This window comes from Hyla sarda, chromosome 11 (genome assembly GCF_029499605.1).
Source record: "Hyla sarda isolate aHylSar1 chromosome 11, aHylSar1.hap1, whole genome shotgun sequence".
NCBI classification, from domain to species: Eukaryota; Metazoa; Chordata; class Amphibia; order Anura; family Hylidae; genus Hyla; species Hyla sarda.
Window position 1 is genome coordinate 105,098,510 of NC_079199.1, and position 24,472 is coordinate 105,122,981.

At 46.7% G+C, this 24,472-nt stretch overlaps 1 protein-coding gene across 5 annotated transcripts in view; it reads right to left on the reverse strand.

Moving 5' to 3' along the window:
* Nucleotides 1–7,077: 7,077 nt before the first annotated feature.
* Nucleotides 7,078–24,472, reverse strand: part of KCNN3 (potassium calcium-activated channel subfamily N member 3) — a 162,301-nt gene continuing 144,906 nt past the window's right edge. For all 5 annotated transcript variants that reach the window (XM_056546582.1, XM_056546583.1, XM_056546586.1 and 2 more), the window contains 4 exons: nucleotides 17,941–18,051; nucleotides 15,824–15,951; nucleotides 15,299–15,368; nucleotides 7,078–14,149 (listed from right to left, as the gene is read on the reverse strand). In XM_056546582.1, coding sequence (XP_056402557.1) covers nucleotides 13,853–14,149; nucleotides 15,299–15,368; nucleotides 15,824–15,951; nucleotides 17,941–18,051 — 606 coding nt within the window. In that variant the 3' untranslated portion in view covers nucleotides 7,078–13,852. The remainder of the gene's footprint in view (nucleotides 14,150–15,298; nucleotides 15,369–15,823; nucleotides 15,952–17,940; nucleotides 18,052–24,472) is intronic.

Genomic DNA, 24,472 nt, shown 5'->3' on the forward strand with positions numbered 1-24,472 from the left:
AGAGTGCGGTGCTGTCTGTATAATACCGCTGGTTAGAGTGCGGTGCTGTCTGTATAATATGGCTGGTTAGAGTGCGGTGCTGTCTGTATAATACGGCTGGTTAGAGTGCGGTGCTGTCTGTATAATACGGCTGGTTAGATTGCGGTGCTGTCTGTATAATACGGCTGGTTAGAGTGCGGTGCTGTCTGTATAATACGGCTGGTTAGAGTGCGGTGCTGTCTGTATAATACCGCTGGTTAGAGTGCGGTGCTGTCTGCATAATACGGCTGGTTAGAGTGCAGTGCTGTCTGTATAATACCGCTGGTTAGAGTGCAATGCTGTCTGTATAATACGGGTGGTTAGAGTGCGGTGCTGTCTGTATAATACCGCTGGTTAGAGTGCGGTGCTGTCTGTATAATACGGCTGGTTAGAGTGCAGTGCTGTCTGTATAATACGGCTGGTTAGAGTGCGGTGCTGTCTGTATAATACGGGTGGTTAGAGTGCGGTGCTGTCTGTATAATACGGCTGGTTAGAGTGCGGTGCTGTCTGTATAATACGGGTGGTTAGAGTGCGGTGCTGTCTGTATAATACGGGTGGTTAGAGTACTGTGTTGTTTTTATAATACGGGTGGTTAGAGTGCGGTGCTGTCTGTATAATACGGCTGGTAAGAGTGCGGTGCTGTCTGTATAATACGGCTGGTTAGAGTGCGGTGCTGTCTGTATAATACGGGTGGTTAGAGTGCAGTGCTGTCTGTATAATACGGCTGGTTAGAGTGCGGTGCTGTCTGTATAATACAGCTGGTTAGAGTGCGGTTCTGTCTGTATAATACGGCTGGTTAGAGTGCGGTGCTGTCTGTATAATACGGCTGGTTAGAGTGCGGTGCTGTCTGTATAATACGGCTGGTTAGATTGCGGTGCTGTTTGAATAATACGGCTGGTTAGAGTGCAGTGCTGTCTGTATAATACCGCTGGTTAGAGTGCGGTGCTGTCTGTATAATACAGCTGGTTAGAGTGCGGTGCTGTCTGTATAATACGGCTGGTTAGAGTGCGGTGCTGTCTGTATAATACCGCTGGTTAGAGTGCGGTGCTGTCTGTATAATACGGTTGGTTAGAGTGCGGTGCTGTCTGTATAATACGGTTGGTTAGAGTGCGGTGCTGTCTGTATAATACGGTTGGTTAGAGTGCGGTGCTGTCTGTATAATACGGCTGGTTAGAGTGCGGTGCTGTCTGTATAATACGGGTGGTTAGAGTGCGGTGCTGTCTGTATAATACGGGTGGTTAGAGTGCGGTGCTGTCTGTATAATACGGCTGGTTAGAGTGCGGTGCTGTCTGTATAATACGATTGGTTAGAGTGCGGTGCTGTCTGTATAATACGGCTGGTTAGAGTGCGGTGCTGTCTGTATAATATGGCTGGTTAGAGTGCGGTGTTGTTTTTATAATACGGCTGGTTAGAGTGAGGTGCTGTCTGTATAATACGGCTGGTTAGAGTGCGGTGCTGTCTGTATAATACGGCTGGTTAGAGTGCAGTGCTGTCTATATAATACGGCTGGTAAGAGTGCAGTGCTGTCTGTATAATACGGCTGGTTAGAGTGCGGTGCTGTCTGTATAATATGGCTGGTTAGAGTGCGGTGTTGTTTTTATAATACGGCTGGTTAGAGTGCGGTGCTGTCTGTATAATACGGCTGGTTAGAGTGCGGTGCTGTCTGTATAATACGGCTTGTTAGAGTGCGGTGCTGCCTGTATAATACGGTTGGTTAGAGTGCGGTGCTGTCTGTATAATACCGCTGGTTAGAGTGCGGTGCTGTCTGTATAATACGGCTGGTTAGAGTGCAGTGCTGTCTGTATAATACCGCTGGTTAGAGTGCGGTGCTGTCTGTATAATACGGCTGGTTAGAGTGCAGTGCTGTCTGTATAATACGGCTGGTTAGAGTGCAGTGCTGTCTGTATAATACGGCTGGTTAGAGTGCGGTGCTGTCTGTATAATACAGTTGGTTAGAGTGCGGTGCTGTCTGTATAATACCGCTGGTTAGAGTGCGGTGCTGTCTGTATAATATGGCTGGTTAGAGTGCGGTGCTGTCTGTATAATACGGTTGGTTAGAGTGCGGTGCTGTCTGTATAATACGGCTGGTTAGATTGCGGTGCTGTTTGAATAATACGGCTGGTTAGAGTGCAGTGCTGTCTGTATAATACCGCTGGTTAGAGTGCGGTGCTGTCTGTATAATACAGCTGGTTAGAGTGCGGTGCTGTCTGTATAATACGGCTGGTTAGAGTGCGGTGCTGTCTGTATAATACGGCTGGTTAGAGTGCGGTGCTGTCTGTATAATACGGCTGGTTAGAGTGCGGTGCTGTCTGTATAATACCGCTGGTTAGAGTGCGGTGCTGTCTGTATAATACGGTTGGTTAGAGTGCGGTGCTGTCTGTATAATACGGTTGGTTAGAGTGCGGTGCTGTCTGTATAATACGGTTGGTTAGAGTGCGGTGCTGTCTGTATAATACGGCTGGTTAGAGTGCGGTGCTGTCTGTATAATACGGGTGGTTAGAGTGCGGTGCTGTCTGTATAATACGGCTGGTTAGAGTGCGGTGCTGTCTGTATAATACGGGTGGTTAGAGTGCGGTGCTGTCTGTATAATACGGCTGGTTAGATTGCGGTGCTGTTTGAATAATACGGCTGGTTAGAGTGCAGTGCTGTCTGTATAATACCGCTGGTTAGAGTGCGGTGCTGTCTGTATAATACAGCTGGTTAGAGTGCGGTGCTGTCTGTATAATACGGCTGGTTAGAGTGCGGTGCTGTCTGTATAATACGGCTGGTTAGAGTGCGGTGCTGTCTGTATAATACGGCTGGTTAGAGTGCGGTGCTGTCTGTATAATACCGCTGGTTAGAGTGCGGTGCTGTCTGTATAATACGGTTGGTTAGAGTGCGGTGCTGTCTGTATAATACGGTTGGTTAGAGTGCGGTGCTGTCTGTATAATACGGTTGGTTAGAGTGCGGTGCTGTCTGTATAATACGGCTGGTTAGAGTGCGGTGCTGTCTGTATAATACGGGTGGTTAGAGTGCGGTGCTGTCTGTATAATACGGCTGGTTAGAGTGCGGTGCTGTCTGTATAATACGGGTGGTTAGAGTGCGGTGCTGTCTGTATAATACGGCTGGTTAGAGTGCGGTGCTGTCTGTATAATACGATTGGTTAGAGTGCGGTGCTGTCTGTATAATACGGCTGGTTAGAGTGCGGTGCTGTCTGTATAATATGGCTGGTTAGAGTGCGGTGTTGTTTTTATAATACGGCTGGTTAGAGTGAGGTGCTGTCTGTATAATACGGCTGGTTAGAGTGCGGTGCTGTCTGTATAATACGGCTGGTTAGAGTGCAGTGCTGTCTGTATAATACGGCTGGTAAGAGTGCAGTGCTGTCTGTATAATACGGCTGGTTAGAGTGCGGTGCTGTCTGTATAATATGGCTGGTTAGAGTGCGGTGTTGTTTTTATAATACGGCTGGTTAGAGTGCGGTGCTGTCTGTATAATACCGCTGGTTAGAGTGCGGTGCTGTCTGTATAATACGGCTGGTTAGAGTGAGGTGCTGTCTGTATAATACGGCTGGTTAGAGTGCGGTGCTGTCTGTATAATACGGCTGGTTAGAGTGCAGTGCTGTCTGTATAATACGGCTGGTAAGAGTGCAGTGCTGTCTGTATAATACGGCTGGTTAGAGTGCGGTGCTGTCTGTATAATATGGCTGGTTAGAGTGCGGTGTTGTTTTTATAATACGGCTGGTTAGAGTGCGGTGCTGTCTGTATAATACGGGTGGTTAGAGTGCGGTGCTGTCTGTATAATACGGCTGGTTAGAGTGCGGTGCTGTCTGTATAATACGGCTTGTTAGAGTGCGGTGCTGCCTGTATAATACGGTTGGTTAGAGTGCGGTGCTGTCTGTATAATACCGCTGGTTAGAGTGCGGTGCTGTCTGTATAATACGGCTGGTTAGAGTGCAGTGCTGTCTGTATAATACGGCTGGTTAGAGTGCGGTGCTGTCTGTATAATACGGCTGGTTAGAGTGCAGTGCTGTCTGTATAATACGGCTGGTTAGAGTGCAGTGCTGTCTGTATAATACGGCTGGTTAGAGTGCGGTGCTGTCTGTATAATACGGTTGGTTAGAGTGCGGTGCTGTCTGTATAATACCGCTGGTTAGAGTGCGGTGCTGTCTGTATAATATGGCTGGTTAGAGTGCGGTGCTGTCTGTATAATACGGTTGGTTAGAGTGCGGTGCTGTCTGTATAATACGGGTGGTTAGAGTGCGGTGCTGTCTGTATAATACGGGTGGTTAGAGTGCGGTGCTGTCTGTATAATACGGTTGGTTAGAGTGCGGTGCTGTCTGTATAATACGGGTGGTTAGAGTGCGGTGCTGTCTGTATAATACCGCTGGTTAGAGTGCGGTGCTGTCTGTATAATACGGTTGGTTAGAGTGCGGTGCTGTCTGTATAATACGGGTGGTTAGAGTGCGGTGCTGTCTGTATAATACGGGTGGTAAGTCCATAATGGCCTCCCCGCGGTCGGAGGATGGACCCCGGCTTGATTACTTTATAGGAAATGACACTAAACAATGTCTTATAGCCGGACATTTACTCATCCGTCACATGTATGAAAGGAGACGATCTGTTCATGGCCGATGTTTCTCCACAATAAAGAGGTAATCCAGTATAAATCAAACATCCCCACAACTCCCTCTTGGAAGTGTCCAGTCCCACGATCTTCTGTCTTCTTCCGGCTTCAGAGACAAACACTCAATGCAGGACCTGCCGGCTCAGCCAATCACTGTCTGTCCCATCTCAGCCTGTGATTGGCTTAACCGGCAGGTCCTTCACTCAGAGCTTATCTCAGAAAGATGACAGAAGATGAGGGGCTGCAGGGGACCGGACTAGGTAAGTAGGTTTGTTTCCCCTATTTTAAGCCTTTAAACTGATGTTAGAAGGAGAGAAGCCCTTACAACGTCCGTGTCCACCTGACGGCTGATGTGATGGCCGCCATCTCCTTGGCCGATTGGTGAGTGAACAGTGATATCACTTGTCCCCATCCTCCAGGAGAACCCTGTTCTCTTTGGTTTTAGTTCTGATTTCCGTGCGGTTCTGTCTGTATAATACGGCTGGTTAGAGTGCGGTGCTGTCTGTATAATACCGCTGGTTAGAGTGCGGTGCTGTCTGTATAATACGGCTGGTTAGAGTGCGGTGCTGTCTGTATAATACGGCTGGTTAGAGTGCGGTGCTGTCTGTATAATACCGCTGGTTAGAGTGCGGTGCTGTCTGTATAATACGGCTGGTTAGAGTGCAGTGCTGTCTGTATAATACCGCTGGTTAGAGTGCAATGCTGTCTGTATAATACGGGTGGTTAGAGTGCGGTGCTGTCTGTATAATACGGCTGGTTAGAGTGCAGTGCTGTCTGTATAATACGGCTGGTTAGAGTGCGGTGCTGTCTGTATAATACGGGTGGTTAGAGTGCGGTGCTGTCTGTATAATACGGCTGGTTAGAGTGCAGTGCTGTCTGTATAATACGGGTGGTTAGAGTGCGGTGCTGTCTGTATAATACGGGTGGTTAGAGTGCTGTGTTGTTTTTATAATACGGGTGGTTAGAGTGCGGTGCTGTCTGTATAATACGGCTGGTTAGAGTGCTGTGTTGTTTTTATAATACGGGTGGTTAGAGTGTGGAGCTAGCACAGTGTCTAGCCTATGGCTGTCCGGGCATGCTGATAGTTGTAGTTCTGTAACAGCTGGAGACCTCCTGTTTTGAAAACACTGCTCTACAAGGTTATTAGTAAACATATAGAAAACAAGCGAACCCAGTACTGCCCCCTATGGTGCCCACTTGTAACTGTCACCTAACCAGAGTTCCACTGATACTTACCCATTACTGTGCTGTCATTATGGAGACGCCCTCATTAGGCTGCAATGACTATTATGGGGCCACTCTCAGACCTCTCCTGCTCTGGACAGTTCCTGACATGGACAGAGGTGTCAGCAGAGAGCACTGTGGTCAGACTGGAAAGAACTGCACAACTACCTCTGGAGCATACAGCAGCTAATAAGTACTGAAAAGGTTGGAATTTTTTTTTATAGAAGTAATATACAAATCTGTTTAATTTTCTGGCACCGAATCATTTGACAACAGTTTTTTTTATTTTAATTCCTCCAGAGTACCCCTTTAAGCCATGATCCCTACCCTATGTGCTTTTATACTGGAAGGATTAAAGGTGTTTTCCGGTGAACAGAGGTGTCAGCAGAGAGCACTGTGGTCAGGCAGGAAAGAACTACACAACTTCCTGTGAAGCATAAAGCAGCTGATAAGTACTAAAAGGCTTAAGAGTTTTTTAATAGAAGTAATTTACAAATCTGTTTAACTGTTTAACTTTGATATGAAAAAGATTGTTTTCCACTGGAGTACCCCTTTAAGATTTTATTTAAAGAAGTAATATACAAATCAGTATAATATTCTGTCACCGGTTGATTTGGAGATTATTTTCCCCTCCTTCAATATTAGGGCTCCTGCTTTGGCACAATGGCCTTATCATCTAGTGTGTTGCCAGGAATGTATAGCCCCTATATAGCTCTTAAAGGGGTTATCCACCATAAGTAACTTAGTAATTAAGTGTCATACAGTAATGGACATGCTCACCAAGGATCTGTTCTTGTGTTCGTGGTAATTGGCCGTGTCCTGTGTCCCTCATCACGCTGCTGGCTTGTTTTTGGAAGCTGGCTACTTCCTGTTTCCCCGGCATCCCTCAGACTACAATCCCCAGGATCCTGTGTTTCAAGGTTGGAGGTGACTTATTTCCCTCCTACACATCGGCCACCCCACCCATTGCAGCACAGCCACACTCCCTTTGATCACATGACACAAGCTGTGGATCTGTGTGATGATGAATGCACGCACATGTGCGCCGGTAACATCATCACACACAACACATGAAGCAGCCAAGCCCCCTTTCAGCACCTTGTGATGTATTGTCTCGAGCCGCACAGCATGCTGGGAAAGGAAAAACAAAGAAATTCTATTCCAGTCATCAAATCCGGAATACCCCATAAAATCAGACACCAGACACAATAAAAGAGGCAGAGCGGATTTCATAGCAAATATCTTATTTTATTTCCCAAGGATAAGAGCGACGGCGCCTGCACGAGAGCGCGCGCCCCACCAGCATTCTGTCTAGATAGAAAGATTAAAAAATAGCTTGCTGGGATAAGGATATCTTTATTATAAAATATAAAAAAATACGTAGAAGGAAGATACATATCTTAGTAAAATAAAAGGAGATGGACGGGTCACCATCGGCACGCCGGCCGAGGACAGCGATGGAGATGACAACAGTCTACATTCTGCAATACAGATATGGCCGATTTCTGCACAGCAAGTCTCCGGGATCGGCCCAAACCTCACCTCAGGACCGGGCGGTGGGAGAATTGTGTTATAAAGCAGAGGTAATTGTCTGCCGCTGTACAGGAGCGCAACTGGTTATAGTCAGGGTCTTGTTGGCCCAAAACGCACTCAAATACGGTAAACTGAACAAGGGCCGGAGACAACTTTCTACCCCCACTACCCCAGAGACCTCCAAATATCGGGGCTGGAACTGGTAATTCCACAACACAAACTGGTTCACGACATAGAAGTCATCTGCACCAGCTGTGGACAGGGGACCACTACCGAGCCACCTAGAAGAGGAGAACCCCCAGCTGAACTCATAACGGGGCTCCTAATGCCCTATAAAGTGACTAGATGGATACAGCCCTATGGCCACATGTTGCTCACCAATCCCAGCCTTCCCCGCGACATCTCAATTCAATATCAGATAAGTAACGTTTTCTCAGACTTATCAGTCATCTCCCCAAAATGACTGATGAAATGGAGGATGGACTGTAGGTGCCACTTATTTCATGCAAAGATCACATGCAAAACTCCCTGACCGATCCCGAAAAATAGCGATGGGCGTGGGACAGTCCACTCTGACGTCTAGGTGTCCAATCACCAACATATGCCGGACTTAACAGAATGTGCACAACAATGGCCTTTATATGGAGAATGGATGATCACAGGATGGAAGGTAAGTACATGGCTTATATGGAGAATGGATGATCACAGGATGGAAGGTAAGTACATGGCTAATATGGAGATTGGATGATCACAGGATGGAAGGTAACTACAGGGCTAATATGGAGAATGGATGATCACAGGATGGAAGGTAAGTACATGGCTTATATGGAGAATGGATGATCACAGGATGGAAGGTAAGTACATGGCTAATATGGAGATTGGATGATCACAGGATGGAAGGTAACTACAGGGCTAATATGGAGAATGGATGATCACAGGATGGAAGGTAAGTACATGGCTTATATGGAGAATGGATGATCACAGGATGGAAGGTAACTACAGGGCTAATATGGAGATTGGATGATCACAGGATGGAAGGTAAGTACATGGCTTATATGGAGAATGGATGATCACAGGATGGAAGGTAACTACAGGGCTAATATGGAGATTGGATGATCACAGGATGGAAGGTAAGTACATGGCTTATATGGAGAATGAATGATCACAGAATGGAAGGTAAGTACCTGGCTAATATGGAGAATGGATGATCACAGGATGGAAGGTAAGTACCCGGCTAATATGGAGAATGGATGATCACAGGATGGAAGGCAAGTACCTGGCTAATATAGAGATTGGATGATCACAGGATGGAAGGTAAGTACGCGGCAAATATGTAGAATGGATAATCACAGGATGGAAGGTAAGTACAGGGCTAATATGGAGAATGGATGATCACAGGGTGGAAGGAAAGTACACGGCTAATATGGAGAATGGATGATCACAGGATAGTAGGTAAGTACACGGCTAATATGGAGAATGGATGATCACAGGATGGAGGGTAAGTACATGGCTAATATGGAGTATGGATGATCACAGGATACAAGGTAAGTCCATAATGGCCTCCCCGCGGTCGGAGGATGGACCCCGGCTTGATTACTTTATAGGAAATGACACTAAACAATGTCTTATAGCCGGACATTTACTCATCCCTCACATGTATGAAAGGAGACGATCTGTTCATGGCCGATGTTTCTCCACAATAAAGAGGTAATCCAGTATAAATCAAACATCCCCACAACTCCCTCTTGGAAGTGTCCAGTCCCACGATCTTCTGTCTTCTTCCGGCTTCAGAGACAAACACTCAATGCAGGACCTGCCGGCTCAGCCAATCACTGTCTGTCCCATCTCAGCCTGTGATTGGCTTAACCGGCAGGTCCTTCACTCAGAGCTTATCTCAGAAAGATGACAGAAGATGAGGGGCTGCAGGGGACCGGACTAGGTAAGTAGGTTTGTTTCCCCTATTTTAAGCCTTTAAACTGATGTTAGAAGGAGAGAAGCCCTTACAATGTCCGTGTCCACCTGACGGCTGATGTGATGGCCGCCATCTCCTTGGCCGATTGGTGAGTGAACAGTGATATCACTTGTCCCCATCCTCCAGGAGAACCCTGTTCTCTTTGGTTTTAGTTCTGATTTCCGTGCAGCGTTTCCATATCTCTAACACTTCTCTCAGACATTGACTCGTTTCCTCCATTATTTCTTATTCCTTTTTTGAACATTCTCTATTTTCCAGACACATCAATGTAAATTTTCTATCCCGTTGTCTTCCTTTTGCCTCCTGTATGTTTTTCTTTTCTAATTTTCCCATTTTCCTTATGTTTGCCCTCTTACATTTTACGGACATCTGAGAACAACCCACATCTCCCTCCACACTCCATGCTGTAGGAGTTTTTTATTTATTCCTTCCCATATATAGGGCTATGTTTTCTCCACAGCTCGGTAAGGTCTGTCACCTCCCGCCCTTTTACTTGTAGATTTATTTACATTTTTATGCTAGCGCCAGGGTTTGGTTATGAGGATTACATGGAGACTCCTGGATTTCTTTTTCATCTGGAGAAACATCGGACCTGAATGAAGTCGCTTCCTTCGGCCTACCTATATTTTACGAGATTGGCAGACATTTACACGCAGGATTGGGCCATTTAATAGGGCCCTTAGTGTGGGGAGTCCATCATGATTGTCAGGGGTTGTCGTTACCCATGCTCCGAACCTCTGTGACCCCCATGATCTCCATAACAGTGCCCTAATCTCCCTGTACGCTGAGCTTGGGGTCGATATACACCCTACATGCATTCTCTATGGGATCGCCAGAGATACACAAGTACAGTGTTCGCGTATCTACAGCGCACAGGGGGATTCACATGCCTTTCTAGGCATCACGGGGGGCCCCAAAGTGATGGCATCTAGGACGTGCACACAAAAACTAGAAAGGGGGCTTGAGCCCCTGCGCTCTTGATGAAGTGCCCATTTTTTCAGTTGGGACTTTGCCCCCCAAAATGTCTGTGCACATTCCTGGATGGCATATGACTATATGATCGGGGGAGGGGACCTCTGATACCACTGATCAGAAAGGGATCCTATCACTTTACAAGACACATCCAGCCCCATGTAAAGGCGTGTAAACCGGCCCTTTGATCGGCCACTTGTGTAGAGTTCACTACTTGCCCGTAATAGAAGTAAAATGCCATATATGAGGATGGATGGAACACAGCAATGTTCTGCAGAGGGGTCAATGGTGAGATATTCTGCAGGATACATGGACAGTGCTAAAGGTTTGTGGTTTATGACATATATGAAGTGTCATCTATTGAATTATACAGATTTAAATCACTGATACATTCAATCCCTATGGATATTGTCACCCCCAACCACTAGAGGGAGCTGCTGTGCAATGACACAAAGTGACTTTTATTGGCCCAGTCCCACATGTTCCATTACTGGGTGCAGTTAAAACAAAGATGGAGGGCTTCATGGTTGTGGTTGAGCGCACAGTTATGGCCTTTCCGAAAGCTGCATCAATACCGCAGATATACACATGGCACTATATGGAGATACCAGCAATGAACGAGACCAGCTAGCCATGTCTGGATCTACACGATGACCCTACATCCCAGACTCCATAGAAATGTTATATAATGCTTTGTCTATCCCAATATATCCTCTAGAAATCATTTACACGTTTCCTCTTTTCTGCATTTGATAAAACTGAGGAGGAGGAAAATTCGGCTACATTCTAGAAGATTAAAAAGGAATATAAATAGTATTGTGAATATATTAGTAGAAATGTAGAGCTTTGGCACTCAATGGAACACTGTAGTCATGACTTTCTGCCACTAGGAGGCACTAAAGAGCTCTGAACAGGGGAGTTGTGCGCCATGTGACAGGAGAGTGGTACGCTCCATGTGACAGGGTACTCCCCATGATACAGGAAAGCAGTAAGCCCCATGTGACAGGGAAGCTGTACTCCCCATGTGACAGGGAAGCTATGCCCCATGTGACAGGGAAGCTGTACTCCCCATGTGACAGGGAAGCGCTATGCCCCATGTGACAGGGAAGCGCTATGCCCCATGTGACAGGGAAGCTGTACTCCCCATGTGACAGGGAAGCTATGCCCCATGTGACAGGGAAGCTGTACTCCCCATGTGACAGGGAAGCGCTATGCCCCATGTGACAGGGAAGCGCTATGCCCCATGTGACAGGGAAGCGCTATGCCCCATGTGACAGGGAAGCTGTACTCCCCATGTGACAGGGAAGCTGTACTCCCCATGTGACAGGGAAGCTGTACTCCCCATGTGACTTTGAAGTATTTGTCCGACTTTGGGAAAACCTTACACTTTAGGTGCCATCCTCTTAGATGGCACCTAAGTTTGAACTAACTTTCAATACCATAGATGACCTATGGACAGTTGTGACACTGTTTTCTTTTTATTTGGTTTCTTTAACTCTGAGCAACTCTGACTTTCCCATGAACGTCTGCAGGACAGGTGATGAGCATATGATCAGCAGGGGTCTGACTGCTGGGAACCCCACCGATCACAAGGATGGGTATTCTATGTCCCTCTGTTTTCAAATGTGCGTTACCAGTCCATACAACTCTGTGGGCCTCCCGGAGATAGCGGGTACAGCGCTCAAAAAACTTCATCTGGCCCGTAGAGTTGTATGGAGGGGTCCAACCACCGCTCCATTCAAACAGTGGGACATGGGACCTCCTCCTCGTGCTGGGACCCTGATAAAATATTTTTTTAAATATATAAATATTTACCTGCTCCTTCCAGTCCCCCACCACTTGTATCTTCAGCCTGCTTCTGAGATGAACGCTCGGTGCAGGATGATTGGCTGAGCGGGAAGGTCCTGCTCTAATATTTCTCTCGGAAGCAGGTTGAAGAGATGACCCGTGGAAAAACAACAGGAGTGGTGGGGCCAGGGGAAGGTAAGTATGTGTATATATATATATATATATATATATATTTATTATCTATGTTACCAGGGCCCCAGCACTATATAATATTTTTTTCTACAGCTCTAAAATATGGTTCAGAGCATGAAGAACATGAGGGACGGTCATCAAGCCGACCTTGTTATATTGTTACATGATATTAACCAATAAGAGGGCAAATGCCCCCAAATTTTCCTTTGAGCCCTCTTTGCACTGTTGGCCAGCTGGATGTTGCCTCTTTATGGATGTATTTAGTTTACCTTTGTACCACCGCTATATGGAAACCCAGCCCTATGTGTTCAAACATAAAGGGCACAGTCTGGGGGGCCCCTTTTATGCTATCAGGGGCACAGTATAAGCCAATTTATTTATTTTTTCATCTATCTACCTTTCGCCGGACTTGATATAGTAATAGAAAAATGGCCCCAGCGACAGAGTAGTCAGCCCCCTAACTTATGTAAATATCTGCGTTCTGTCGGGATCTGACACTCAGGTTTTGATTGTTTGTAGCATAAATATATAAATATATATCTTTTTTTTTTCTTTTTTTTTTTTTGTTAAAACGGAGGGGAAGGCGTATTGTAGCTTAGTCCCCTAAAGTGAGCTCCTTTCCCTAATCTACAGCGTAGGATCCTGGCTGTAGGTAGATGCACAGTGATTCATATACCGCACTCCGCTCTGTCATCAGTTCAACATCTGGACCTGTTCGGGCCACTAGACATATTCTTTCTCCTGTTCTGTTTTCCTTGTTTTTGGTTGTGTCTTGGTGCAAAACATACGTACAGAAGTGGCGACTGCCCCCACGTTTAGCGCAGGTAGATTTATGTTACGCAGTGAATAACTGATTATTTGCGTTCACCATCCTGAAGCGATCGGGTACAGTTGTGGTACCACCTTTTGCGTCACCTTTGACCCAGCAGTTTGTTGGATATAAGTGTAGCATATATATATGCCAAGCACAGAAATTCAGTGTATGAAAGCACAAGGACTTCCATGTCCTCTAAATTGCAAGACCAATTGACGTCAACTAATAACTCTAGAGGAGGACCTTAAGGAGGCCTAACCACAAGGGGGCGCTCTTGGTTGTGACAGTAATGGCCTTCAATGTGCAGGCACTTATAAAGACATCTGTAAGAAAAGGATGAGGCCAAGACTTCTCAAAGGGTTAAATATGCTTGCACTGGCATTCGCCCCCATGGAAGTGCCGCAACATTGGAGGGCAGTATTAGAAGAAAAAGGACAATACTAGGAAGATTGGGGAAGGTGTTGGCAGGAGGAAGCAGGATTGTAACAGTTCCTTCTCCACTAAGCATCGCAGGTTACTTGGCAGTGAACGAGAAGGTGCGCCACCATAGGGAAGGTGCGCCATCGTAATGTCTCAACCTTCAAGCAGTTCCTCATTGTTAAGTGGCTTTTCTACAAGAAGTTCTACTCAAGGTTAGCTGATATTACATGATAGTTACGTAGCCAACATTCCTGATGTTTCCTATGTGATCTTACTATGACTTGGAGGTCCACCATCCACAACACAAGTCTGGCCAGTCAGCAGCTACTGGAGCTGGTGTGCGGTGTGGGAAAAGATGCCGAACTGATCCCCATAGGACTGTCAAAAAGGGGAGTCTGTGGGGTTCCCACCGCAACTCCCAGCGCCCGTGACTCCATTATGACAGACAAAAGGTGCTGCTGCTGCTGGCGCAGGGTGTCCACGATCAGGACAGGAAGAGTGTTGAAGGTGGAAGTGATCTGGTCCAGCTTGGTTTCCAAATTCCCAATCTGTTTCTCCAGATCCTCACTGCGGTCATTGAGCTCCGTTATAAGGTCGTACATCACGCTCTGCATCTGTGGACAAAACGAAAAATTGTTAGATTTTTTTAAAAGAAAACAAAGCTACCGTCTACCATATTTGAATGGATTGTGATGGACAATGAGCGTGGCTCAAACCAATCAATCCTCAGTTAACTCCTCTACCAGACTATTCCATAAGCCCAGTTGTTGCGGATGGTGCTATCACCTTCATCGCCATCTCTAACCACTAGTGCTACAAACATGTCACTATTATTACTCCCGGCAAAAAGTCCTGAAAACGTCTGTCAAAAAATCTCATTCATGTCAATGGGATTTTTTGACCATCCTCTTGCATCAGGCATGTCCATTTTTACTAATGTTCGTTATTTTTGCCGGCACAAAAAGACGGTGCGTGCACAAATTTTTGTTCCGGCAAAAATAACGGTGAGAAAACGGCCATTAAAATTTAGCATTGAAGTCTATGGGAAACGGATGTTTAAAAAAAACACCCGTTATCATCAGTTATTGTCCGTTTTTTAACATCCGTTTTTTGAACTGAGCATGCTCAGTACAGCTTTACAAAAAAGGGGTTAAAAACCTGTTAAAAAAAAACCCGGATGAAACTGGTAATAACAGATGAAAACCCATTAAAAATAACGGATGATGTCATCAGTTATCATCCGTTATTACCAGTTATTGCATCTGTTTTTTTTCATACATTATTGTAAACTGACCGCAGTAAAAAAGCAGGATGATACCTGTAGTGTAAAAGGGGCCTTTCAGGGAATCGTAGAGCTATCCTACCTTCAGATCTACGGTCCCCTCGATGTCTTGTTACGCTACTTTTAAAGGAGGATGGCTGTTGTTGTGGAAGATAATATACTGGCCACACATCTGAAACTCTTTCCTTTCAATTTCCTATTGCTGAGGTCTACCCTGACATCGACTGTTAGGAATGAGAAGTTTGGTGAACCATTGTCCTGGTTTAGTAGATTGGCAGCCGCGACCCAACATCCCCCTAAACTCATCTCCACGCTATATGGCCCCATCTGACTGTCATATCTATCTTTCTTTCCACTCCTGCTACAATCCATTATACACATCTCTTCTCTACCATCTTCTGACAGACACTAAGGAACTTCTCTCATTCCTGACATTTCCAAGCCTTTCTTTTGAGGAGTTCTTCTGATCCTGTAAACTTACTTTGGAGAGATCTACCAAGGTGTTGGCTTGGTCACTCAGCTTCCTTTGCTCCATCTTCACACTTCTTAACCTGCAAAAAAAAAACAGCATGGTTGTGTGGTCATTGACATATTGATGAAGTCCACATCCAAAATGTTTTCGAAAGTTATCTCTACCGATTTCTGAGAAGCTTCTTGGAGAACTTGGATTGTGTTTAGAAGAGTTGAAGGGAACGGAGGGAAAACAAGAGGAAGCAGGAAGATCACAGAGGTCAAGAACATGTCATAAAGACTAAAACAGTGGTCCCCAACCCATTCTCAAGGCCCACCATGGTTTTTTCAGATACTTCATTAAAGCAGAACAGGGAAAAATGTAAATCCTGGACCAATGGGGGAGCCTTGAGGACTGGTTTGGTGACTAACAATGGAAAAGGTTCAAGAATCCCAATCCATATGGTCCACCCTTGTATTTTTATGGCTGCCATCTATCATTGTTAAGAGTTTTCCACAGCAATACCAGAGTAATCTTGTAACCGCTGATACTTACTGATGAATCGCCTGCAAGAACTTCCTCTGGTGCTTGCGGACTTTAGCATGGTCAATCTTCTTGAGCAGTTTTGTGTGCTTGTAAATCAGCCATGTTTCCCGGAGGACATTGGCTGCTGCGTTTTTTATCTGCAATATAATAATATGTAATGGATATAAAAAGGTCAGCGTTACCAGGAGCGAACAGGGACTGGACTGTTATACGGCTTGTCTGCTCGACCATCATCGATCCTGTCTGCACTAAACATTCTATCATATGAATAGGCGCAGAGGATTAATGGTAATAACCAGGTACTCAATGCCAAGAAGCGTTGGATAAAGCGCCATAATCTTGGTAGTGTCCAATAATATTCAATAAAAATTCTGACTAACTATTAAGAATGATTCTGCAATATCAGCAAAACTCCCTGCACGCTTAGCTTACTTGAACAAACCTGGAGACGGGGGTAACAAAAGCAGTCAGAGTATCTGCACCAGGTTATCGACCATCCCACCTACACCAGGTCATCGACTATCTCCTCTGCACTGGGTCATCCTTTATCTCCTCTACACCAGGTCATCAATTATCTCACCTAGATCAGGTCATCAACTATCTCCTCTACACCAGGTCATCAACTATCTCACCTATCACAGGTCATCAACTATCTCCTCTACACCAGGTCATCAACTATCTCACCTAGATCAGGTCATCAACTATCTCACCTAGATCAGGTCATCAACTATCTCACCTAGATCAGGTCATCAACTATCTCCTCTACACCAGGTCATCAACTATCTCCTCTACACCAGGTCATCAACTATCTCACCTAGATCAGGTTATCAACTATGATCTACACCGGGTCATCGACTATCTTCTTAAAACCGGTCATTGACTGTCTCCCCTACAACGGGTCATCAACCATCTCACCTAAATCAGGTAATCAACTATGATCTACACTGGGTCATCGACTATCTCCTTAAAACCGGTCATTGACTGTCTCCCCTACAACGGGTCATCAACAATCTCACCTAAATCAGGTCATCAACTATCTCTCCTAAATCAGGTCATCAACTATGATCTACACCGGGTCATCAACCATCTCACCTACACCAGGTCTATCTCACCTATACCATGTGATCATCCATCTTATCTACACCAGGTCATCGACTATCTCACCTACACCTGGTCATCAACTATCTCATATATCATGTCTTCACCCTATCTCACCTCCCTCAGGTCATCACCTCTCATCTATGTCATCATTTACCACCTTTGTCTCAGGCCATCAGTTGCCCATTTTTGTCCCTTATGTCATCATTCAGCTCTTCTCCCGGTCATAACCCATCTGCACTTGACCTTCCCCTATCTCATCTACTTCACATAATCACTTTATGTACCTCATTTCATCCTTATTACAGTGGAGGTCATGTCTGATGCAGACCATGTTGGGAATGTCAGCAGAATGGTTAATATAACTGAACCATCACAATGCGCCACTATTCTATTATGTAGCAGAGGCTGTGAGGTGCACATCCTCCTGTTGCTACCAGTAGAGAGCAGCAGAGCATTGCCGAGAGGATACGTAGATGGTTGGATGGATCCTTCTCCTGTCTATTCAATACGTTTTTGTTTTGTTTTTTTTAGTCTTTTTGTGATCATGTTTCTTATAATGCACAAAATACTTCTGCATTGCTGTGTCACATAACCCGGAGCCATCGCTGTCTTGTCTTACAGCATTAGAAGACTGTATGTTGTTACGTTTTCATATACATTACTCCTTATAGCAGTCACTCATGTACATCTGTAGGCCAGGCCTGGTGGATGTGAACGGGGCCTTTATCTTTTTGTCTGATGTAAAGCAGCCATCAATACCTGGTACCCAACTGGTGTATTGTGGCCTCGTACGGCATCAATGGATTTTCGACCAGCTCTTCTATTCCATAACAATGTGTAAACATCAATACATCTGAAGAGCCATACTGTATATCGGTATAGACGTTCAGAATGTAGCAATGGTTTGGTAGTTTTTTTTTGTTAGGGAACTTGAGGACTGGTTGACCATGTGTCCTGACCAACCCAGTAAATGCTGCTGCACACAATGACTCTGCCATCTTGCTTAGCTTTCCTAGGTTTCTTACCCGTTTAGTTAACTGCGTATCCATCATGAAGTTATGGACGTGCTTCTCAGCTTTGGTAAGCTCCAGCTTTCGAGCGACCACAGCCACCACTAAGGCAGTACAACCAGCGCCCTGCGGGGGGACAAGCAGATCGGAGATATCTTTAATGCATTCACCATTTTTCTCCCTGGCTGAACTCCAACCCACCCAATTTTCTGCTTGCAAATTTCTGTCTTTTTCCTGTCAAGGAGAACAGCAGGTCTCACGTCTCGGGGGAGCCCTGCTCTATAACACTTCATTGTCTCGCCTTTGCAGCTGCTCGGACTAAGAGATTGTGCTGCATTTCCCTCTTACAGACGCCTATTTTGCCCCTTATATCTCAGCATTTGTCCAACCGTATTAACATGCCAAGAAAAATGATGTCATGTTTTCAGCAGTTTCTATGAGCACCAGCTGGAGATCACATGGGAGACGTACAACATGGTGCAACTTATGGCGACCCACCAGATATGCCGATCGATTGTTATTAGGAATAGATTGAATTAATCCCAAGAGTTATGTCATGTAAAGAAGTTTTTGTCACAGAGCGTACAGCTGAAAGATGGGGTCATATCCTGTCACATACAGCTGACAAATAACAGAGGATTCCCCTCTCTAGTGTGCCATCATGTTTAGGTGCCTTTCAAGACCCTCAAACTCTCTAGACTTTCCATACACATATATGATCTTCCATGATGGAGAGGATAGCAGGAGGTGTTACACTATACTGAGATTCCTCAATCTGTTCTTCAGTGGGGGGTTCTTCCGTATGGTGGGGAGAGGTCTACAGCTTCGATCCTCTCCTGTATGGTGGGGAGATGTTTACAGCTTTGGTCCTCTCCTGTATGGTGGGGAGATGTCTACAGCTTTGGTTCTCTCCTGTATGGTGGGGAGATGTCTACAGCTTTGGTTCTCTCCTGTATGGTGGGGAGATGTCTACAGCTTTGGTTCTCTCCTGTATGGTGGGGAGATGTCTACAGCTTCGATCCTCTCCTGTATGGTGGGGACAGGACATGTTTACAGCTTTGGTTCTCTCCTGTATGGTGGGGAGATGTCTACAGCGTTGGTTCTCTCCTGTATGGTGGGGAGATGCCTACAGCGTTGGTTCTCTCCTGTATGGTGGGGAGGTGTTTACAGCTTTGGTTCTCTCCTGTATGGTGGGGAGATGTCTACAGCTTTGCTTCTCTCCTGTATGGTGGGTAGATGTCTACAGCGTTGGTTCTCTCCTGTATGGTGGGGAGATGCCTACAACTTTGGTTCTCTCCTGTATGGTGGGGAGATGCCTACAGCTTTGGTTCTCTCCTGTATGGTGGGGAGATGTCTACAGCATGGGTTCTCTCCTGTATGGTGGGGAGATGTCTTCAGCTTTGGTTTTCTCCTGTATGGTGGGGAGATGTCTACAGCTTTGGTTCTCTCCTGTATGGTGGGGAAATGCCTACAGCGTTGATTCTCTCCTGTATGGTGGGGAGATGCCTACAGCGTTGGTTCTCTCCTGTATGGTGGGGAGATGCCTACAGCGTTGGTTCTCTCCTGTATGGTGAGGAGATGTCTACAGCTTTGGTTCTCTCCTGTATGGTGAGGAGATGTCTACAGCTTTGGTTCTCTCCTGTATGGTGAGGAGATGTCTACAGCTTTGGTTCTCTCCTGTATGGTGGGGAGATGTCTACAGCTTTGGTTCTCTCCTGTATACTGATTTTGTGATGGTGAGGTAGGAGGGAAGGGTTGAAGATCAGCAGTTATGGGGCCAGTTGCTGGATCTGGTCATTTTCCCATGTAAAGTAGAAAGGTTCACAACAATCTGTCTTTGTCCACGGTGGAGATGACCTCACCAGAACGTGGATTTTTTGTCTCGTTCACTTATTTTTTCCCATTGTGGGCGACAGGGAAACACTTGTGATGAGCAGATGAATGAGCCTAATAGAGGAGATGTCATCTGCTCAGACCCGATGGCCTCAGAACACCGCACTCCTCTAAATAGACTCGTACAGACCTGCCAAGTATTTTCTATGTCCCCATTGAAAGGCTTCCGTCTGGTTCCCTCCTCCTCATTAGGCTGCATTCTTCATTGCTCCTAATGACGAGAACATCTAGTGCCAAGTTGTCATGTTAAATTGTCTCTGAATCGTCTGCCCCTCCCCGTATTATCATCTATTTGTATACTGTACCGGCAGTTCTGACCGGACCCCTCCCCCCCTCTAATAATACATTATAATATATCATCTATTTGTATACTGTACCTGCACTTCTGGCCGGACCCCTCCACCCCCTCTAATACATTATAATATACCATTTGTATACTGTACCGGCAGTTCTGACCGGACCCCTCCCCCCCTCTAATAATACATTATAATATATCATCTATTTGTATACTGTACCTGCACTTCTGACCGGACCCCTCCATCCCCTCTAATAATACATTATAATATACTATTTGTATACTGTACCTGCACTTATGACCGGACCCCCTCCACCCCCTCTAATAATACATTATAATATACCATTGGTATACTGTACCTGCACTTATGACCGGACCCCTCCATCCCCTCTAATAATACATTATAATATATCATCTATTTGTATACTGTACCTGCACTTCTGGCCGGACCCCTCCACCCCCTCTAATACATTATAATATACCATTTGTATACTGTACCAGCAGTTCTGACCGGACCCCTCCACCCCCTCTAATACATTATAATATACCATTTGTATACTGTACCTGCACTTATGACCGGACCCCTCCACCCCCTCTAATACATTATAATATACCATTTGTATACTGTACCAGCAGTTCTGACCGGACCCCTCCACCCCCTCTAATACATTATAATATACCATTGGTATACTGTACCTGCACTTATGACCGGACCCCCTCCACCCTCTCTAATAATACATTATAATATACCATTGGTATACTGTACCTGCACTTATGACCGAACCCCTCCCCCCCTCTAATAATACATTATAATATACCATTGGTATACTGTACCTGCACTTATGACCGGACCCCTCCACCCCCTCTAATACATTATAATATACCATTGGTATACTGTACCTGCACTTATGACCGAACCCCTCCCCCCCTCTAATAATACATTATAATATACCATTGGTATACTGTACCTGCACTTATGACCGAACCCCTCCCCCCCCTCTAATAATACATTATAATATACCATTGGTATACTGTACCTGCACTTATGACCGGACCCCTCCCCCCCCTCTAATAATACATTATAATATACCATTGGTATACTGTACCTGCACTTATGACCGGACCCCTCCACCTTCCTATAATTCATAATAAACCGGCGGATATGGTGTTGGCCCGCCAGATCCTGCACCATACTCCCAAGCCTGATTCATGACATAAATATACAGCATGGGCAGGGAGGGGTTAAACTGTGCCACCCCCTTTCTGACAGCAGGGGGCACTGCCTGAGGCTACTAATACAAGAGGTGTCCTGTAGATATATATTGGTATACGTGCTGTGTCTCTATAGGGTGACATCTCTCCCCCCCCACGTGTCAGTTCTCACTGCAGTCCTTAAATTATAGTCATGATCCTGGATTCACAATGTTGCAGATCTGTCCATGGTGGCGCAGGATGACACGGGGTGGTGACACGACTGCTCCTGAGATCTTCAGGGCCTCATGGATGAGATCTGGAGACTCCATTATTCTTTATGGAGATATTATTATTGTATTATGAAGGCCTCCATTATGGACTCTGCTTTATACTATGAGCTCTTACATCTGAACGTATGTCCTGCCGGCGGCTGGCAGCGTCATGTGATTATTTCCTAGGCTTGGTCGCAGAGCGTCTCGTGCCGTGTCCGACAACCACAAAGTCTCTGCAGGATTCCCCTTACTCCCGTCTGCTCTGCAGCAAAGCCATAAGTAGGTCAGGAAATCGGATGGGTGACAATTCATGCAAAATTTATAGAGGAGCGGGGACCAAGATGCAACATCTGGTTATACAGTGCAGAGAATACCGCCATATAGTACTGGATCATACAGAATGTGAGAGGAACCACACAAGATACAACCAACACAAAAATGTCCTAAAAATCTGACATTTGTGCAGAGACGTCCAGACAGAGTTGCAACCGACTAGATACGATGGCTACTGCATCAGTCCGAATTCTACAAGACTTTACTCTGAGGGTTTAATTTATAGGAAGTAGTCTATATACCAGGGAACTGTGCAGTCTTCTTATAAGTAATCTATATAGACAGTAACGCCGCCTGCAGAATAGTTACTACAGCTCCGAAGGAGGGGGGGTGGGGGGGGAGGCCGGGAGGGTTGTCATTTTGCTTAAAACCTTGTAGGAGCAGAGAGTTTGCCACTTGTGAATGGTTGGATTGGCAGCACTTTTGAGGTTGGGTCGGGCGTCCGTCAGGGGAGCCCTGTGCTGTACGTGTTTGCAATTGATCCTTTCCTTAGGAGTATTGATTGTGGACCGTTGGCGGGGTGAGAATTGACCTGGCGGTGGCGGATTCGGCTCTGAGGGCGGCAGCGTATGCTGATGATGTCACTGTGATTGTCTCCTTACAAGAGGAGAGCCGATGGGTGATGTCAGAGGTGGACCGCTACTCTGAGGCATCCGAATCCAAGATCAACTGGGATAAGTGCGGCAGTCTTTGGCTGGGAGGGGGAGATCCTGGTTTTCATCTCCTGGACGCCCTTCCAGAGCCCCAGGAATCTGCAAAAGTCCTCATCATCAAAGTTGACCAAGCGGATTACTCCAAACAAAATTGGGACAGCAGGCTTAAGATCGCCGCTCAGAAGGTGGATGAGTGGAAGGGTTGGTCTTTGACCCTCTGGGAAAGGGTTAACCTGATCAAAACATTCCTTCTCCCTTTGCTGATACAGTAACCCCCCGTCATGCGATGGCCCCGACATATGATCAAATCGACATACGAGGCTTTTATATGTCGGGGCCATCGCATTAACTGCTATCCGACAGCGCAAAATGCTTAAGCTGCTGTCGGATAGCAGTTTAAGCATCCCGGACAGGTTCACTTACCTATCCCCGCTGCTCCGGGTCCACTTCGGGATCCTCCGGCGTCTTTTGCATATTCTCCGGGGTCCGGGCCTTGCTTTCCAGCATCGTTATTATGTCGCTACGCACGCTGTGCCGGCGGTGCAACGTAATAGTGTCACCAGAAAGCGAGGCCCGGACCCTGGGGAAGATGCGGAAGAAGCCGGAGGATCCTGAAGAAGACGCTGGAGCAGCGGGACAGCATCGGGAGCCTCTGGGACAGCATCGAGAGCGGTGAGGACGCGGTCCGGAGCGGCGGGGACAGGTGAGTATAACTTCCTATACTTTACATTGCACAAATCCCTCAACATACGATGGATTCGACAAACGATGGGTCGTTTGGAACAAATTACCATCGTATGTTGAGGGACCACTGTATATGTGGGCAGTGTATGCATGTTGCCAGAACCTCTCTGGACCCGGGTCTACAGTGTGTTCTTCCAAATGTTATGGGGGAATAGACTGAACCTAGTGAATAAGGAGGTTACTTACCGTACAAGGAGACTAGGGGCGTTGTGTATGGTCAACCCCAGTGTCGACGCTGCGTAAAATCCTTCCTGTGGATGAGGTGGTTAGGAACATACTGGGTAACCTGGTGAAGGTGCATTCTGTGGAGTACAAGAGGCTGGGTGCTGGCAGGGCCTCTCATCTGTGGAGGGGCTGGGTGCTGGCAAGGCCTCTCGTCTGTGGAGGGGCTGGGTGCTGGCAGAGCCTCTCGTCTGTGGAGGGGCTGGGTGCTGGCAGAGCCTCTCGTCTGTGGAGAGGCTGGGTGCTGGCAGGGCCTCTCATCTGTGGAGGGGCTGGGTGCTGGCAAGGCCTCTCATCTGTGGAGGGGCTGGGTGCTGGCAGGGCCTCTCGTCTGTGGAGGGGCTGGGTGCTGGCAGAGCCTCTCGTCTGTGGAGGGGCTGGGTGCTGGCAGAGCCTCTCGTCTGTGGAGGGGCTGGGTGCTGGCAGGGCCTCTCGTCTGTGGAGGGGCTGGGTGCTGGCAGAGCCTCTCGTCTGTGGAGGGGCTGGGTGCTGGCAGAGCCTCTCGTCTGTGGAGGGGCTGGGTGCTGGCAGAGCCTCTCGTCTGTGGAGGGGCTGGGTGCTGGCAGGGCCTCTCGTCTGTGGAGGGGCTGGGTGCTGGCAGAGCCTCTCGTCTGTGGAGGGGCTGGGTGCTGGCAGGGCCTCTCGTCTGTGGAGGGGCTGGGTGCTGGCAGAGCCTCTCGTCCGTGGAGGAGCTGGGTGCTGGCAGGGCCTCTCGTCTATGGAAGGGCTCTGCCTTTAAAGTGCCTTAGCCTGTTGTCTCCCCCTGGTGGTGGGCTGATGCTGGCACATTAGACTTTTTGTTTTGTGCTGTAGGTGTACGGTAATATAGGGCTTGCAGGAGCTGAACTTGGGCTTTAGGAGTTTGTGTGGCTGAAAAGCCTCATTGTTGTTTGGTTTGTGTAGTGTTATATGTATTCTGTTCTTGTATTTATTGTTATAGT